Genomic DNA, 20,213 nt, shown 5'->3' on the forward strand with positions numbered 1-20,213 from the left:
AGCTCTGGACCATGATAACATGATCTTCCCAGACTCCTGAAATCAAGCCCTCAATGACCTTTTTGCTTTCCGACAGTCTAGTCTCTGACCAGCAACATGAGAGGACTTCAAGGACTGTAAATCCCATCACTCTCTCCCAGCCAAAGTCTTCAGATTCCTTCTCTAGGCTTAAAGACTTCTCTCACTCACCATCACCATCTCCAACTATTCCTGCCTCATTTACCAGTTGCAAAACATTGACCTTCTCACCATTTTAGGCACATGCCAAGCTCCATCCTGCAGCAGGGATTTTGCTTCACTGCTCCTTCTGCCCAGAGAGCTCTTTCTCCAGATGGCTTATCATGTGGTTCTTGCCCATCCCTCAGAATTTGCTTGGGTGTCACCTGGTAGAGGCCTCTCCTGACCACCCATTCAACACTTTCCTCCGCTTGTTATGCCCTAATCCCTTAAACTACAATATTTTGTTCACATCCAAAGCAGAAAGTGAATATTTTTTGCTTCCTTTTGAAACTCTTTCCATCATTGGACCATACATTCCAGGAGGCAGAAACTTTGATGCTCTACTGGGGTCAGCACATAATTGGCACTCAATAAATATTGGTCAAATGAATGAATGAGGAGATAATTTCACATTTTTGAAGTCAGCAGACAAGGACAGAATCACACGAACCCCTTGAAATATCCAGCTGTTTCTTAGTATAATGTCTTGGCAACTGTATTAAACCATCACATCAGACATTTATGGTATGAGAACTGAATTGTGGAGCTTCCAGTCTGAAAGCCAGACTTCTTTCTATTTAATTAGTCCCCAGGAAGTTTCAAGTACTCTACCCATTGTCTCAATAATGATACTTTATATGTAGATAAGAAATTATGATTGAGCATAAAATTCATACTGTAGTCTATTAGCTTCACATGTAATCCTTAAATCTTGCCTGGTGTTTCTCACCAGGCAGTTGGCTGCTTTTCTCCACGTGGTAAAGCTCCCCCCCTGAGGAACTGCAGCTCAAAAATGGCGCATGTGGAAACAGCTTGTGAAAATACAGCTAACCCATCAGAGAAGCACATTCTCCTAACATCAACCCCTGGTCATGTGGGAGCAGCGGGAAGGTCATATCTGGAGTCCTTCAGGGTCAGGCTACCCTGGGGCTGTGGTCTCCAAACTGGGCCCTGTGTGCCCGGGGACTTTGTGAAGACTCTCTGAGGGAACACAGGGCTTGGGGTTTTCAGGGATCCCGTTTTCAGATCCTTGGCTTTCCTATGCACTCTTCCAACAGAACTGATCTGCTTGAAAACCCTCCCATGTGCATGTTCACAGCCTTCCTTACCTGACTGTACAGAACCTAGTCTAGTCCCTCCCTGCTCCTGAGTGGCAAATGTGCTCTAAGTCCAAACCAAGGTGTTTTTCTGCACAGTGTTAGTGTCTGGGTTGAGAAGGAAACAACTCTAATGACGGGCAGTTCATCCATTTTTTTTTTTTCCCAAAGAGGTAGTTTCCAATTCTTTACCTTCTCCAGAATGAAGAACTTCCTCAGGTTGCCATTGGATAGGTAACTAAAACTAACTTCTGGTGATGGAACCCAATGAGATTTTGAAATAAAATCCAAAAGAAGTTGAAAGAATCAAGTGATATTGCTATAAAGATCTTTGATTCCCTTCACCTTATCTGAGTGATGTTTCTCAGTATTTAAATCTATAAACATACATACACAATGAGAATAGAATGATACTGAATCCTGTTCATTCAAGCAAGAAGTAAAACTCATTTTTGACTATCTGAATTGATTGGGATAAAAGGGGTCATCCATCTAAGGGATACATTTCAAATACAATTTTACTTTTTATATCTAAAAATTTTAATCAAGATATATGACACATATATGTTGCTGTTTTGCTCGTGCCCTACTAAGAACTACAGTAATAACAATACATAAGAGAAACTTAAAGCCTAATACTACAAGAAATATTAAATTTTAAAAAAAATCTGTATATCTTTTGTTTGCAGAAAGAATGTTGAATAAGAGACTTTTAAGCATTTAGTAAAATTCTTGGGGAATGTCAAATGGTCACATGCTCAAGAAGCAATAGAAATTATATATAATTTCTAACATTAATGAAGAACTTCCTTACATATTATTTAAAAGGATGATGGTGGATATTAAACCACTATGATATTCAGATCAGGTATACTTAAAAGAGGGATCTGTCAGATTTATCTTTGAAATGCCACACAGGAAACTACATCTTTGGCAACAGTTTATATTTAAAAATGTGATTCTGTGCAGCTAAAGAAACCATCAAGGAAATGAAAAGGCAGCCTATGGAATGGAAGAGGATATTTGCAAATCATATATCTGATAAGGAGTTAATATCTAAAATATATAAAGAACTCAGAGAAATCAATATAAAAAAACTCAGTCTGATTAAAAGTGATCTGAATAGACATTTTTCTAAAGAAGACACCCAAATAGTTGGACTCACTGATTTGTCTGTCTAGTTAGTTCTAGGCAGTTGCCGTTTGTTTATTCTGCATCCAGCTTATGCCAGGCCCTCAGCTTCCTTCCAGCAGCCCCGAACAGGAGAGGGTGTTTGCAGATGAAGCATGGGGGCTAGGCTGTAGTTGTTACTGTCACTGGTATTGTCTCTTGTCTGTAGTTCTGGTTTTCCTCCACTTCCCCAGCACTGCTCTCCAAGGATCACTCTCATTCCAAACCCCCAAATCCTCTGCTCCATTCTTGCCCAGAGCCCACCAGCCCAGCTGGCTGGGGGTGACCCAGGGAGCCAGCTGGGAAGATAAAAAGCAGGGTGGCTATATGTGCTGCTTTAAGCTAATGTGGGAAGAAGACAAAGCCTGACTTAGTCAGTCTGTCCCTTCACATTTGCACCTAATTACCGTGGATGCAGTCATGTTTACACGTAGGAGATCACTTACCCATTTAAGATGGGCTGTGTGGCAAACTGTACTTAATTACTGAATGCTCGGCATTCATTGTCTGTTGCTCACAGATCATTACTATCCAATTGAGTAGCACAGTCACTTGCTTACCATTTAAAACATTGATCCAGGGAGGTGTTCTACTTTGTAATTCAGACGTTTTTAGCTAGTTCTAGTCCTTTGCCTAGTGGAAAATAGGTAACTGAACAATCCTCTATTTTCCCCTATAGTGATGCTTCAGAAACAATACGCTTTACCTTCATTCAACAAATAGCCTTGTCACTATTCATCACCTACCCTACATCTTTTTGTCCACTAGCTCTTCTCCCCCAGCCTGGGCCAGTAGTGAAAACTGGTGAGAATGGAATACAATTCCGGTATTGCTCCTGGGGGTAAATGAGGTGTCACAGAAGAAGGTGACACTTAACACTAGGGTATACAGGATCAGGTCAACTGAGGGATGTTCAATGAAGCCAATGGAATTATTCCTTGGGTCTCCCCATTGTCTGATTTTCCTTAGTTCGGCAGATTAGCATCCAGCCAAGAAAGCAAGGTCAAAGGTTTGATCCTCAAGGGAAGCCATTAGCTTCTTCCATAGCTGATGCAGCCTCCCCCATACCAAACCCCAGAGATACCAGATTCAAAAGCAACTTAAAGCACGCACTGCCTAGCATCACCTATGCACATCAAAGAAAACACATTTTAATAAATCATCCAGGCAGGGGTATAAGGTCACAGCAAAGAAGAGTATATTTGGGAAGTGATAAGTAGCTTTAACTCAAGAAAAGCAGCTCACAGAAAGGTAACGCTAATACCCTCGTGTTTTGGAAGGATGCTTGCGAGGCAGGGTTATAACTCAAAGTATTAATTTGTATATTTTCTGGTTATTTTTCTCCTTCTTTACTTGCTCATTGGTACCCCGCGGGCATTTTTAGCTTGGGCACTGGCAGGCTTCCCAAGTGGTGGGGAACTCAGACACCCTGAGTCGGGAAGGACGGCACTAAGGGGACACCCTGCTTCCATCAGAAAAACTGAGACAGTCCCTGTAGCTTTCTCGGCCCTGAACTCTATTGTCAGCCTTACCCTTGAATTTGATGTTTCCAAAAAGCTCTTTACAACCATCCTCTTGATTCAATTAGTCTTTAACCATAAGGGGCTTAATTAAGTGGAAAGGTAAAGTTAGAATCCTTTGCCAAACTGAAGAGACTCATGACATCTTCACCTAAGTGTGTGTTATGAAAGATTATTCTACAACAGGGAGCTGATGCCCACTTGATATTCCTACTATGTGTAAATACATTTGCAAGAATTCATGCTTTGTTTTGACTCTAGCTATCAGTACCTTTAGTGGCAATGTTAACTGAAATCAGCTATTTCAAAGCCATCATCCATTACATACAATAATGTAAAGAGGAAGTCTGAATCAGAATAATTTCTGGAGAAAATTTCTGTGTCTGTTGCAATCAAAGAAATGGCATGTCTCAGAGAAAAATGCTCAGAGGATAATGACTTCAGGTTTAGACTGCAGTCATTATAAAACATTTCAAAATTGGGAGAAGACAGTTTTCCAGGAGATTAGCAGGCTGTTTTTATTTACGATGGGTCTTACAGAGATTTAAAGCAGTAGTTCTCAACCTTGGCTAGATATTACAACCTCCAGGGAGCTGAAAAATAAGTGCTAATAACTCACTGTCTCTGGGGATGGGCTCCGGTGATGCCAATACACAACTGAGATCAAGAATCATGGTCTGAAAAAGTGTTATTCAACTGCTTTTGTTTACATAATAAAAATAAGGCTTGGAGCTCTATTTTTAGGGATGTAGTGGTGGTGGTGTGTTCAAGGTGAGGAAGGAGGGTGAGGGTAGGTATGTAGGTCTCATTTGTCAACGATGATATGCTATAGGTTATCACTGCAAACCAATTTTGAATAATTAGGAAAATCAACATATAATATTGGTAATTTGGTTGATAAAACTGCAATATTATGATTTCAACCTACTGTGCATTCAAATAAAACCTAAAAATTATCTGCCAGATGCTGGAACAGCCCTGTTCTGGGGGTTCCAGCAGCAAACAAGGAAGCTACTCCCTCTGCTCCCCTGGAGTTCATATTCTAGCAGAACGATGCAACACCTCCCTGTGGCTGTCATCACATTCATATGATGCTAGGCATTGCCAGGACTTTCAAAAGAAGCATAAACTGGAGGGGTGGGATAGGGAGGGTGGGAGGGAGGGAGACGCAAGCGGGAAGAGATATGGGAATATATGTGTATATATAACTGATTCATTTTGTTGTGAAGCTGAAACTAACATACCATTGTAAAGCAATTATACTCCAATAAAGATGTTAAAAAAAAAAAAAAAAAAAAACTCAACCAACTGGGGACTTCCCTGGTGGTCCAGTGGTTAAGAATCCACCTTCTAAGGAGATGTTGGTTCAATCACTGGCTGGGGAACTAAGGTCCCACATGCCATGGGGCAACTAAGCCCATGCGCCACAACTACTGAGTATGTGTGCCACAACTAGAGAGCCTGCGTGCCACAACTAGAGAGAAGCTCAAGCGCCGCAACAAGGAGCCCGTGTGCCACAGCACAAGATCCCCCATGCCGCAACAAAGATCCAACGTACTGCAGCTAAGACCCGACGCAGCCATAAATAAATAAACAAATATTTTTAAAAACCTCAACCAACTGTATACTTAAAATACATGCATTTTATTGTATGTTAATTATACCTTAATAAAGTTGACTTAAAAAAAAAAAAAAGAAGCATAAAAAGAGAAAACACAGAAAGATGCTTTTCTTATTCCTAAAGAGCTACTGGCTTGGCCGAGGAGACGATACTGCTGCATCCATTAGCATTATGCACTCATATGGGTCTTGTGCACAATACTCCTTATGTGCTAAATTTGGGAAAATACATTGATAAACATGAAAGAGTTCAAATAGAGCACAAAATTAAAGAAAGAGTTCTCAGGGACGCTCTGTAAAAGGGGTGGAACTAGAATTTGTCTTGGAGGATGGGTAAGGAGTAGATAGAAAGGAGGTGGTGAAAGAGCAACTGTGGGGAGTGGGGGATAGAATAGCTCAAGTGGAAAGAGAAGGGTAAGAGCAGGGACAGTGGGGAGAGAGCCCAACTAGAAGGACAGCTGTGAACTTAGGAACAGTAAGTATTGAGGTTGGGACTTCCCTGGTGGCACAGTGGTTAAGAATCCACCCACCAATGCAGGGTACATGGGTTTGAGCCCTGGTCGGGGAAGATCCCACATGCCGCGGAGCGACTAAGCCCGTGTTCCACAACTACTGAGCCTGCGCTCTAGAGCCTGTGAGTCACAACTACTGAGCCCATGTGCCACAACTACTGAAGCCCGCGCACTTAGAGCCCATGCTCTGCAACAAGAGAAGCCACTGCAGGGAGAAGCCTGCACACCGCAATGAAGAGTAGCTCCTGCTCGCCACAACTAGAGAAAGCCCACGTGCAGCAATGAAGACCCAACGCAGCCAAAAATAAATAAATAAATTTATAAAAAATAAAAAGTAAGTATTGAGGTTGGATAGAGACAGTGAGAGTAAAATTATTTAAGGTCTGAAAAATGTAGGTAGTGCAGGGATCTAAACATCTCCTCTGACTCAGAAAGTAATGACTGGGCTGTGATGCACAGAGACATCTCCAGAATCCGTATGTGCTCAGCTTCTAAGCCCAACTGTAGGTTAAATACTGACCATGCTCTTGAAACATTTGAATCAGTGGTAAAAACTGAATTTAACTAAAGCCCAGATACAGCTAAAATACATGTTTGATTAACTCAGCCCTCCACCTTAGCAGACTGATAGAAGAAATGGGGTATTTTGTTGGAGGTATGCATTATCGACTTCAGTCAATTCTGATATTTTAACACACAATGTCTAGCATAAACAAGAAATCACAAGACATGTAACAAAGCAGGAAAATGAAGAGAAAGGGTAGTCAATACAGGCAAATCCACAAATAACCCAGATACTAGAATAAGCAGACAAGGACTTGATCTGTGATATAAATGTTAAATATCAAGTGGAGAAATGGACAACATGCATGATTAAAAAATGAACAAATTCAGCAGAGAAATGGAAACTATAAGAAAGAACCAAATGGGAATTCTAGAACTGGAAAATACAATGTCAGAAATAATGAATTTATGTGATGGGCTTTACAGAAGATTGACCCAGGACAGAGCCCTGAAGCAGAGTGGAGGAGAAAAAGCCAAAGGAAAAGAAAGAGGAAGGAAGAAAACTAGGAAAGTTTTCTCTTAGGAACGAAGATGTATGAATATTTCAAATGCTTCTCAGAGGTTGGAGCAAGATCAGAAGAGAGACATGCCCATACTAGGAAGCATGGAGACTCTTGCAGGGGCCTTAATATAAACTGTTTTACTGAAAAATAAAATCAGGTGGCAGAGTTCACTTTGTATCATGCATATCATGGAAACACCGAAGATTCCTTTATTGGAGGATTTTACGAAGGTCAGGGTGGCAGTAGTGATTTGGGGGTGGGAGCTCAGAAAGGGTGAGAGGGACAAAGTGACCCAGGTAGGATGCCATGGGCGTGCCCTGGACTTGCCATACTGCAGGCTGAAATTGGAAGGTGAAATACACATGAAGAGTAAGGAATTCAAGCAACTCCCCAAAAAAGTGTCAACAAGATATCCTGAAGGATTTACCGTCTAAGGATAAAGAAAAGAAGGAAAAAAACCCAAAGTGTCTATCCATTTCTGTCACTGGAAAAATAGGGACAAATAAAAAACTAGGGTTAGGGTTAGTATCTGAGGAGTAAAGGGGAGGATGACCTGAAAGTTCAACCTTTTGAGGTTCAGGTAGCGTGACAGAGCACAGGTGTCTCGTATTGGGCTGTGGAGGTGGGAGGCCGGTCTTGGGTAGAACTTCTAAATTGTTTCCTCAGCATGGCACACATAGAAAATGCTAATACCTGTACTGTGTCCTGGGGTCAGAGCTGTGCCCTGCTGGGGGCTACAGATCCAGGCGCTTGCTCCCCAGACCTTCCTGAGGGCTGAGGGCATCAAAGTTGCAGCACATCTGTGACCCATTCGTGGTACACAGTGGGGGGAACTCTGGTCTAAGGAAGCAAGTTGAGGCCTTGTTTCCTGCAGTAGCCCCAGTGGTCCCTCCATAACTATTTGCTGCTGAGTGAGGCCTGTGGCTCTTCTCTCACACACACCCTCTATTCTCACTTTTTAAGAGTAACAAGGTTGCTAAATAGACATTTCTCCAAAGAAGACATACAGATGCCCAACAGGCACATGAAAAGATGCTCAACATCACTAATTATTAGAGAAATGCAAATCAAAACTACGAGGTATCCCCTCACACCAGTCAGGATGGCTATTATCAAAAACTCTACAAATAATAAATGCTGGAGAGGGAGCAGAGAAAAGGGAACCCTCCTATACTGTTGGTGGGAATGTAAACTGGTGCAGCCACTATGGAAAACGGTATGGAGGGTCCTCCAAAAACTGAAAATAGAGCTACCATGACCCTGCAATCCCACTCCTAGTGGGCATATACCTCCCAAAAGATGAAAACTCTAATTTGAAAAGACACATGCAACCCAATGTTCATAATGGCACTATTTACAATAGCCAGGACATGAAAGCAACCTAAGTGTCCATAGACAGATAAATGGATAAATAAGATGTGGTACATATATACAGTGGAATATTACTCAGCCATAAAAAAGAATGAAATAACGCCATTTGCAGCAACATGGATGGAACTAGAGATGATCATACTAAGTGAAGTCAATCAGAGAAAGACAAATATTATATGATATCACCATATGTGGAGTCTAAAAAATAATAGAAATAAATTTATTTCCAAAACAGAAACAGACTCACAGACATAGAAAAAAAGTTACGGTTACCAAAGGGGAATGTGGGGGAGGGATAAATCAGTAGTATGGGATTAATTCATACACACTACTATATATAAAATAGATAAACAACAAGGTCCCACTGTATAGCACAGGGAACTATATTCAATATCTTATAATAACCTATAATGGAAAAGCATCTGAAAAAAATGTATATAACTGAATCACTTTGCTGTACACCTGAAACTAATGCAATATTGTAAATTAACTGTACTTCAATTAAAAAAATAGATAAGTACCCGTCTCCCCCCCAGAAAAAAAGAAAAGAAAAAAAGTAACAAGGTCACTTATAGTGGACCTGACTCTCACACAAACACTAGTCGGTATTAGTCCGTGGAGTTAATATTCAGTTAAAAAGTTTAACATCACTTTCCATTTCATAGCTATGAGATTCCTCTCTGATGAGTCAATTAAAGTGTTCAAGCCTGCAAGTGAGCACCATGGGAATTTCTTATCCTTTGATCTACCTTGCACATTGAACACCCTCTAATGTTGATGCTGGAATATTAGTAACTCCTAATGAAAAGCAACATGTTGTATATTACCATACACCTGCACCATTCTGGTTTGTACTCTCTCGAGTTCAACTGCCTACATTAAATAGTAAGGATGATAAAATCTGGGATTCAAAGGATATTACGTGCTTTAGGAAACAAGCCGCTTGTCTTTTATCATTCCACTCCAAAGCCAGTATTTTACCTGACATTGTTCAAAGATGTTATCATACACAAAACTGAATAGGGAATTCCATTTTAAATTTGAAAAAACAGGTTTGCTCAGAGACAGTACATTTTCATGAGCTTTCTTGGTTATAAGAGAAGAAATCTCTAAATTTCAAATAAGTGTCTTGAAAGAACTTTTTGGGACATTTTGAGGAGGAGCTGTTGGGAACTGCCTGATTCTTTGCCTCTCTTCTCCTCTTTGACCTCAGTCTGGCAGGATGAACAGATGGGCTGTCTCTTCTCAGCATCTCAGCGAGCTTGCTTCTTCTCAAGGAGCAAAATCTGCTTTTGTGCCATCTCACAGACCAGCATCCTAGCTCCTGGCCTCAGCTGCCCAGATGCTAGGGGAGCTGCCCTGCCAATCTTCCATCACCTCCTGGGTCCCCGGCCTCTTCTGGGGCTTGCTGTGTCCTTCGTCCTGGGATGGCTGCCTCACCTCTCTACAGTGTCTGCCTTCTCTTCGTCTTACTGCCTTATGTGTCCTCCAGGTCAGATCCACTGGACCACTCAATTGACGGCACCAGCCTATACATGTTTTTTTTTTTTTTTAAGCGGAACCCCCAATTACATCTATCCTTGCCTGCTCTGCAATTCCTCAAGATCCAGCATAATAAATACAATCAAGCATAAGGCAGAATGGCTAAAAAAGTATTCATTTTAAAACTTTTAAACTACTTTCTAATCCATTATTTTTAGTATTAGAAAGTAAAAAATAATTAATTTCCACACGATTAAATGTTTTTCCCCCCTTTTGGCAAGGGGAAGAACTAGCAGTTAACATGGAGAAGGAATATAACTTAAAAACATTATTCTGGGGCTTCCCTGGTGGCGCAGTGGTTGAGAGTCCGCCTGCCGATGCAGGGGACACGGGTTTGTGCCCCGGTCTGGGAAGATCCCACATGCCGCGGAGCGGCTCGGCCCGTGAGCATGGCCGCTGAGCCTGCGCGTCCGGAGCCTGTGCTCTGCAACGGGAGAGGCCACAACAGTGAGAGGCCCGCGTACCGCAAAAACAAACAAAAAAACCATTATTCTGCTAAAATCCTCTTTTTTACTTTCGATTCTCAAGAGTGGGGGTATTTTGGAGAGCCATTTCATTTCTTATGCATTCTCTTCTCTAAAGCTTTTCTTCTGAAACTGTTTGACTAGGCATTAAAATAAATACCGAAATGGTCCAAATAAAGTTAGGTGTTTTTCTCCCTCTTTTCTTACAGTGGAGGTTCTGAAATCTGCATCAACTGGAAATTTCAGTTGACTCAGTTTTGCCTTTTCCCCACATCGAGTATTTCCAAGGGGCCAATCATTAAGTCTTGTTTAATAAAATCATTATTGGCCCTTCAATTTATTTACAACTTCCCCTTCCAAGGAATTCTTATCTGCCAGACCCAGCCGCCAAAATTCCCCAACAGGTGTCTGAAGTTCATTAACAAAGAACCCATGTCTTTGCTGGAAAGGAGGGCAGCATTCATGAGATTAGGTTCTCGGGTTTGGGAGATGAGAGCTCTAACACAGGCACCTAATCTGAAGATACCAAGTTCTGGCCAAAGCACACAGCTCTCTGGCTGCCTAGAATTTGGCTCGTGAAATCAAGTTATTAAAGCGAGTCAGCAAAGAATGTTCTGAAAAATCACCTTGTCTGGGAAACCGGGCTTCTTTTTAAAATACTAATTGAAATTACATGTGTTTTAATTAAAACAACATCTGCCAGGGTCTGAAGAAACATGTTTTGAAATGCAGAGAAGGTATGTCTCTAAAAATGTCCTCAAACCTACTTAATAAAGTAAAGCTCAGACATTCCCAGGAATAAAAATATTACTTTGCCTCCCAGGTTGCACTGAGGTTTCCAGAACCTCAAGTCTTTCCCTGGGCACAGGTGGGATTCCCTAGGGTCAGGAACACAGATAAAGAAAGTGCCCATGTGTGATGAGTGGCCTGTGAAAAGTCTGCCCTCCAGAATGGGGTGCCCACATCCCAGCGGGTTCTGCTACACGGAAGCCACTGGCATGAGATGAGAAGGTAATAAAACACACACACGTGTGTATTTTAACTGATGGTAGTGCCATACATTTTAAGAGCCCTAGGAGACACTGTGATGCAGTGATATTCTGAATACTCAGAGGATGGTTACCAGGAGGTCATTTCATTCCTAGGCCAAAGAATGGAGACAAACGTTGAGAAATGATCTCCTGAGTAACGTCTGGAATGCTGCTTCATGGAGACTGAGACACGGGCTTAGGTGTCCATTTATTCCCCGAGAGAACATGCTCTCATGATTCGAGACCTGGGTAAAATAGACCCCAAAGTCTGGATGAAGATCAGGGCTGCCAGGTGTAGAATTCCATGGATACACATCTCAAAATTTCAGCTGTGAGATGACTAAACAAAAGAGAATGTTTACAAAGCTACACACATTTAGGAGAGTGTGGATACAGTGAAGGTTCCCCCCGTTTTCCCCCTCCAGTTCTGCAAAGGAAAACACATTTCTCACCAAGTAAAGATCTGGCACAGGGGCAGGGGCTGTCAGGGGAGGGGTGGTTAACATTCCATCAACGTTACCTTCTTTATTCCGTCTTTATTTTCACTTAAATATAGAACGTTTTTATGTAATCCTTTAAATAAAAGCAACCACTGTCGTAAAGAATCATTACAGTGGTCAGCTAAAATCTTTTATTTGAATATTTAAAATAGATTGTGGCAAGAAAAAAGGCTAGGAAGGGAATGTCCCTTGTGTCAGCCCCACTGCCCCCTCCTTCCCAGAATGAATGAAAGGGACGATCTGAAAACCATGAGACAAGTAGCAATGGGCTTGTTGCTTAAATCATAATTAACTCCCGGGCAAGAAACTGCCCTTCTTTTGTTCACGATTTCGTGAGTGTGGAAAAGTGTGAGACATGCACTGCTAGGTGCCCCTGGAGACTTGGGGCTCCTTCTCTTCTGTCTCTTTTGGGGGACAGCTGTGCTTAGGAGCCAGCAGGCTCCCCTGGGAAACGGCCCTCCCTGATGCCAGAGTGTCTGGATTCTGTCTGGTGCTGTCTGGTGCTTTGAGGCTGGATTGGGTTGAGAGGGTGTTGCCTGAATAGAAGCTCAGAGAGTCGACAATGTGAAAAGAAGGTCAGCCCAATGAGAAGAATGGGTCATATCATATGAATGTATGGAGGCAGAATTCTACAATTCCAAACGTGGTGACCTGGCCTCCAGATGATAACAGAGTGCAGGGAAAGGGTCACACAAGGTAGAGAGGACATGGCTAAAGGACTGAGATGAGCTGGGGAAGGAAGGGCCAGGTTCACAAAGCAGTGGAAGGTCCTTCTCTTGAGTCCGGGGAGGGGAGTGAGGCAGCCGGGAGGATGCTTCCAGCGCCCCAGCCCTGGCTTGCCTGCCGGAAAATGTGGCATGTAGTCACCACCCAGGGAAGTGAAGGGAGGGTGCCCTGTGAGCTCTGCCAATGCCACCCGCAGGGGTGCAGTGGCTCTGCCAATCTCTGATAGCTATCTGGGCATACGCAGAGAGTGTTACTAATTCCTGCCCAATCCCAAACCTCTTCCAAAGTGGCAGCAGAATGAGTTTGACTAGAGTCCAGGATTTCAGGCAGCAACCGAGCTGTCTTTCTTTTCTCTCTTCACTGGATGCTGTGGAAAGAGGCTGAAATAGACCTCCCCTCTACCCCTCCTTCTCTCTTTGTGGGATTCCCCAAACCTCCTCTAGATCTGTTCTCCAGAATAAAAAACCCGTGTTATTCTCCCATCAGAGAATTGGTTCAGCAAATATGTACTGAGCATAGCAAAGGGCTAGGCATGGTAGGACATACAAATAAATATGGAACCTGATTCCTGCTTCTTATTTCATTGGGGGGAAATGCAATGCATACACACAAAAAGAGACAACACAAAAATAAAATTAAATAATGGAAATCCAAGGTAAATTAAAAGATTTTTTATCAAGTAGGTATTACCCACCTCCTTTCTGTGTTCAAGGAGCAGTGTTCATCAGGAAGGCCACCTAGAGCTGGGCTCTGAGTGATGGCTGGGGGGTGAGTAAATGCACAGAGATGAAAGACCATGCCAGGGAGGGATACAGCTTGGGTACAGGTTTGTGAGTGGGGATGATGGTACAAAAACCGGTCTGGCTGAATAATTCATCAAAAAGAGTGGTTAGGGATAAGAGGCCATTTGGTAACACCACCCAGTACTTCTCCTGTCCAGTGTTCCTAGGTGTTTGAAGTTTTTTATTTTGTTAGTTTTGTTTGTTTGCTTGTTGGCAGAGAGGATAGGGAATCCGGAAAAGAAATACCTGCCATCTTCATCAGGAACTGTCAATGTGCTGAAATGGATGGTATTTTGGTAAACTTATTAGAACAAGACAGTGTTGTTTGTTCTTTTCTCTGAAGCTAATCATTACCATTAAAAAAAAAACCTCTTGGGCTTCCCTCGTGGCTCAGTGGTTGAGAGTCCGCCTGCCGATGCAGGGGACACGGGTTCGTGCCCCGGCCTGGGAAGATCCTACATGCTGCGGAGTGGCTAGGCCCGTGAGCCATGGCCACTGAGCCTGTGTGTCTGGAGCCTGTGCTCCACAACGGGAGAGGCCACAACACTGAGAGGCCGGTGTACCACAAAAAAAAAAACCTCTTTCTGAATGATGAAATAACACTTTATACTGAAGGATAATTAACATTTTTGGAAGGCTGCAAAGAAATGGATGGATGTGCATTCACCTGGACCACTGCATGACGTCATTTGGAAGCACACAAATATCTACCTGTAGCCTACTTATCACCTGATGGCAGAGACATACACAGAACCATGGAAACAGCCCAAATGGAAAGACAAGGAGAGGCAGAGTATGTGATACTACTTTAGTGCTACTACCTTAAAAAAAATTTTTTTTTGGAACAAATCAAAGAGGAAATCAAAAAATATCTTGAGATAAATGAAAACAAAAGCACAACGATCCAAAACCTATGGGATGCAGCAAAAGCAGTTCTAAGAGGGAAGTTCATAGCAATACAACCTTACCTCAGGAAACAAGAAAAATCACAAATAAACAACCTAACCTTACACCTAAAGCAACTAGAGAAAGAAGAACAAACAAAACCCAAAACTAGTGAAGGAAAGAAATCATAAAGATCAGAGCAGAAATAAATGGCATAGAGATCAAGAAAACAATAGAAAAGATCAATGAAACTAAAACCTGGATCTTTGAAAAAATAAACAAAATTGATAAACCTTTAGTGAGACTCATCAAGAAAAAAAGGGAGAGGACTCAAATCAATAAAATTAGAAATGAAAAAGGAGAAGTTACAATGGACACCACAGAAATACAAAGGATCACAAGAGACTACTACAAGCAACTATACATCAATAAAATGGACAATCTCGAAGAAATGGAAAAATTCTTAGAAAGGCACAATCTCCCAAGAATGAACCAGGAAGAAATAGAAAATATGAACAGACCATCACAAAGACTGAAATTGAAACTGTGATTAAAAAACTCCCAACAAACAAAAGTCCAGGACCAGACGGTTTCACAGGTGAATTCTATCAAACATTTAGAGAAGAGCTAACACCTATCCTTCTGAAACTATTCCAAAAAATTGCAGAGGAAGGAATACTCCCAAACTCATTCTATGAGGCCACCATCACCCTGATACCAAAACCAGACAAAGATACCACAAAGAAAGAAAATTACAGGCCAATATCACTGATGAACATAGATGCAAAAATCTTCAACAAAATACTAGCAATCCAAATCCAACAATACATTAAAAGGGTCATATACCATGATCAAGTTAGATCATGTGTGCTACTACCTGAACCTCATTAGAGCTGATGGGGTGGACTGATTGTTGTTCAATAGCTTATTTGGACTTTTCCTTATCATGGAGTCCAAGGAAGATGAACCCTTCCTTAACCAGAGTTGTGGTAGCTGCCCCCTCCAATTAAAAGAATGATCTAAAGAAGAGACGTAATTTAAACTGGACCCCAGTGATTGAAAACAACTGGATTCCTTCTGAAATTCTGAGTGTCTCCATACATCTAGTAAACTTTAGTAGGAAAATGAACTGGCTTTTGGATGATTTTCTATATTAATATAAAATTCTTTTCTTTAGTTAATGTTTTATTTCATTTGCTTACTTAATGTTTTGCTGATGTGGAGTTCATTATAAGATAAAGGCCAGACAGGAAAAAATTCAGTTATTCATTCAGCAAATACTGATGAATCCCTGGTATGGGTCAGGCATTGTTCTAGGTACACGAGCTATATCAGTAAACACACAAGGTGGAACTTCCTGCTCTTAATGGGTTTACATTCTAGTGTGGAGAGATGGACAAGAAATAAGATAAATAAATATGTTATATATTAGAGGGTGATTAGTACTGTGAAGATCAGTAAAGCAGAAAAGGGGATAGAATTTTAAGAATGGGCACCAGAAAAGGTTGTATTGGGAAAGTAACACTTGAGTAAAGACCTGAGGGGGTGAGGATTGACCACATGGACATCTGCAGGAAGAGGAGTGCAGGCAGAGGAAATTGCATGTTCAAGGGCCCTGAGGCAGGCTTTTGGCTCAGGTCATAAAGGAACTGCAGTGAAGCAGTGGCCACAGAAAGGTTAATGCCAGTGAGGAAGAAGTTGAGGCTGGAGAGGGAACAGAGAACTGGATTGTATAGAGCCGTGTCTGCCTTGCAAAGACTTAACTTTACACTGAAAGAAATGAGGAGCAGATGGAAGGTTTTAAGTGGAGAAAAGACATGCTGTGAGGTTTTGATAGGACCACTCTGGCTGCTCCTTTGAGAGTAGATGGTAGGGGGTGAGGGTAGAAGCAGAGAGTTCTCAACCACTGCGCCACCAGGAAAGTGGCCATGGTAATAACGCAGGTGAGAGAGGATGGGATCTGGGGGGACAAGGCAATGAAGGTGAGAAGGGTCAGGTTATGGGAAAATTCAGAAGCAAGACCAGATTTGTTGATGGAATGGATATGAGAGTAAAGAATCAAAGGGGACAGCAAGGTGCTTATCCTGGACCACTGCAGGGACAGGTTGCCATGTGGAAGCCTGCAGGATTGGTTTTGGAGGAAAAGACAAGGAACTCAGGTCTGGAGGTGTTTTACTTGAGATGCCTGTCAGATATCCGGTGCAGGTGGTGGACAGACTATTGGATACAGAGATGTGAGATTCATACCAGAAATATCTATCTGGGAGTTTTCAGAATATAAATGATCTTTAACACCAGGAAACCATCGAGGTCACCAAAGCTTTGATTGAGAGTTGATAGAAAAGTCCAACTTTAATTTTGTCTTTGTTCTTGGTTCAAAGTTGTTGCAGCTTTTTTTTCAATATATAAAGTTCTGTAGAGCATTTTCTTATAAAGAACCACTACTTTGATACAATATTTAAAGCAAAAGAGTTAGCAAAGGTCACATTTCCTTTCTCCTAGATAGAATAGAAGAGTGTTTTTTGGTTCAATTCTGCTTTTCTTACTCAAGAAAAAAGTTACTGACTCCATAAAGCTGAGATATTTTCACTCCTATTTTTAAACATTTGGTTCCCTTTCCTGTCTGGTGACATTTGATAGTAAAGGCTTAATTTAACATGGGCAATATGGACTTCCAAATGTTCCTGCCTCAGAGACAGTTCTAGATAACTGGCTTCTCGGAAAGAAGAGACGCCTTGAGGCTAGAAAACCAATCAATAGTTCCCTATTTTGTTATATTTTAATCCACCAAAAGAAATAAAACACCCAAATGCACAACACCTAGTAGTTCGTACCCAAGCAGTAGACTGATTAGCTATTGATTTTCCCTGCATTTTATAGAGGAGCTCCAGGATTTGATTACAAGCCCCAGCGCTGTCCTGTCTAAAACACCTATGCAAGGAAAAGGAAAGTGGATATGGAGAGGGCTAAGAGTGTAGTTTAAATATGTAACATCCACCACCACCATTTAAATTAAATTCAAACCAAGTGTAATTATAAAATTGTGAGTTTATGTCATGCCTTATGATGTACTTCAAGCATAACAAATAATTGCATTTATTAGACGCAGATTTGAAATCTGGTCCCTGTGAATAAATAAATGGCTTGGAGACCTGCAAATCCTTTGGTATTTATAGGAGGCTATGATGGGTATTGCGAAACGGCAGGAGAAAAGTGGCTGGTTCCTAGGTCATGAAGGGCTTGGTACGCCACGTTCAGGAATTTGGATAGTGGAGGTAGACTGTTGTATCTATGCATGCTTTGGATGAGACTCGGACCCACGCCTGGTACTCCAACTGCCCCAGGAATGGAATCTTCCCCCTTTGCCCGCTCTCACCTGCTTTTCCCAAATCCCCCAGAAGCTGCATAACCGGAACCTTTGCCACGATGGGTGGTCCAGCTCCCTGCTGCCTGACCTCTGCGGCTACCTGCTACCTGTGGGCAAGCTTCATGCTGCACTGATCAACTACCACACCAGAGTCAGATCTTCGACCCCAGGAGGACAGTGGTATCTGCGGAGGCTGTGCCTCTCCCCGGGCAGGTCCCTGTGGTTCGACCTTGGCCTGGGTGGGCATCCTCCCAGTTACAGAGGGAGGAACCAGAAGGTCTCTCCAGCCTGGGCTCCCACCACTCACTCTGTACCAGGCACACCAGGCCCTGCAAAGGCCTTAAACCCCACCGCCTGCTTCCAGATTCCCTTCTGGGAGGCTGTCTGCAGAGGCTCCTCCTTCAGTTAGGTGCTCTTCACCCCAGAGAGCCACAGGGCCCTGTTTCACCTCCCTCAGGCTTCTGCTCAAATGTTACCTTCCCAACATCTCCTATTTTGACTTTGACCTCTCATTTAAAATCACAACCCCTTACGCTAAGTGCAAGAAACCAGACACAAAAGCTCACGTCTTGTGTGATTCCATTTATAGGAAATATCCAGAATAGGAAAATCCACAGAAAGCAGACTGGTGGCTGCCTGAGCTGGGAGGAAGGGGAATTGGGGGATGACCACCTAATGGGTACAGGGCTTTCCTTAGGGTCATGGAAATATTTTGGACCTTGACATAGGTGCTGGCTGTACGACATCGCCAAAATGCTAAATGGTACATTTTAAAGTGGTTAATTTCACGTTATGTAAATTTCACTTCACTGGAAAAAAAATCGCAACCTCGCCAATTACATTGTGCCTGACCCAGCTCCATTTTCCCCCATAGAAAGTTTCTACCACATCGTGGGATTCACGTGTGTATTTTGTTGGCTGTACATCTCCCCTCTTCAGAATGTAAACTCCACCAGGGCAAGGCTTCCTGGCTGTTTGATATCATCTCCGGGCCTAGAACAGGCCTGGAACAAAGTAGGTCATGGACAAAAATTTGTTGAATAAATAGGTGAATGTATGCCTCTTTAATGCTTCATTAATAAAAGAGCCACCCTATTTCTTGAACACCAAACTAAAGGGAGATGATTCTTTAAAAATAGGATTAAAGAGCCAGTATAGTCTAATCCAAAGTAAATTTTAACATAGCGAGAGGAAGAAAAGTGGCCTGTATCCCATTAGAATTCCAGTTCACAATGTGGGGAGCAAACAAACAGCCTGACAGGGATTTAGAGGATCAGGACGATGGTATCCGGTGCTGAGTACTGCGGTCATTTTTAATTTGCAAGATTAGAAATGTCACCAAACATCGCATTTTCCTCTAAATTCTAAAAGATAAATTAGTGCACTGATTTCCACTAGAAGGAGAGCCGGAAAAGCAAGGCCTCTAACACATGCTCTGTTTCTGTACACGCATATACGTCCTGCACATGGATTTAACCACGGGAAGTACACTGTACTTCAATTAAAAAAAAATGCAGACACTGTAAATCGGAGGGAACATACCAATGAGCTCCTTATTCCTGACGTCCAAGGCCATGTTCCGGAGTGCCGTGGCCACTGCACACACCACTCGGTCATTGTCTATCCGCAGCAGCTCCACAAGGATGGGCAGGCCTTTCTCTTTCCGGACAGCAGCTCGGATATATACCGACCACTGCAAATGAGGGGAAGCAAAGACATTAGGAGCTGGGGTGGAACCCCTACAAGCAAACAGCACGTGTGGGTTTTCACACTGCCGTCTACAGGTGCCAAAAAGGTTGGATGATCAAGATCTCATTGTGGAATGGGTTGAGTGTGTTAGACATGTATTTAAACATTTTAACTTTATTTTTGCCTCCAACATAGGATAAAGGTTTCAGCTTTAATCAGTTAACCACTCTTCATTTCGCCGGTGCCAGCTTTCTCAGCCCCTGAGTTAGGAAGCCATTTGTGTGGTGTCTATACTTGGTACTTTAAGATATGGAGGTCTGGGACAGGAAGGGCTGGCTATTGACATTAAGAGGAATAAAAAAAAAAATCCTGGGAAGAGTAGAAAACGATAAAAGGTAGAGTACAGGTGACTTTTTAAAAAGGAGACTTGAATTTGGAGGTGGGGCAGAGAGATAAGTTACAGAAAGTACTGTCAATTAAGTTGTTGGCTGAATAATTAGGAGGAAGTAAGTTAGAAAATGGTAGGGGTGAGGAGAGGTAAATATGACATCGAAGATGGAGGGTAAAAATTGTAAAATTAAAAAAATCGCAATATATAATATTATACCTAGGGCCATAATTCAATGTCTAATTTATAAAGTAAGCATACAA

The 20,213-nt window shown here is 42.2% G+C and overlaps 1 protein-coding gene across 1 annotated transcript in view; it reads right to left on the reverse strand.

Moving 5' to 3' along the window:
- Positions 1–20,213, reverse strand: part of CTNND2 (catenin delta 2) — a 935,284-nt gene that overhangs the window by 86,834 nt on the left and 828,237 nt on the right. The window contains exon 17 of the mRNA XM_079915963.1: positions 19,416–19,566. Coding sequence (XP_079772089.1) covers positions 19,416–19,566 — 151 coding nt within the window. The remainder of the gene's footprint in view (positions 1–19,415; positions 19,567–20,213) is intronic.

The sequence above is a fragment of the Stenella coeruleoalba genome, assembly GCF_951394435.1.
Source record: "Stenella coeruleoalba genome assembly, chromosome: 3".
In the NCBI taxonomy this organism is placed as follows: Eukaryota; Metazoa; Chordata; class Mammalia; order Artiodactyla; family Delphinidae; genus Stenella; species Stenella coeruleoalba.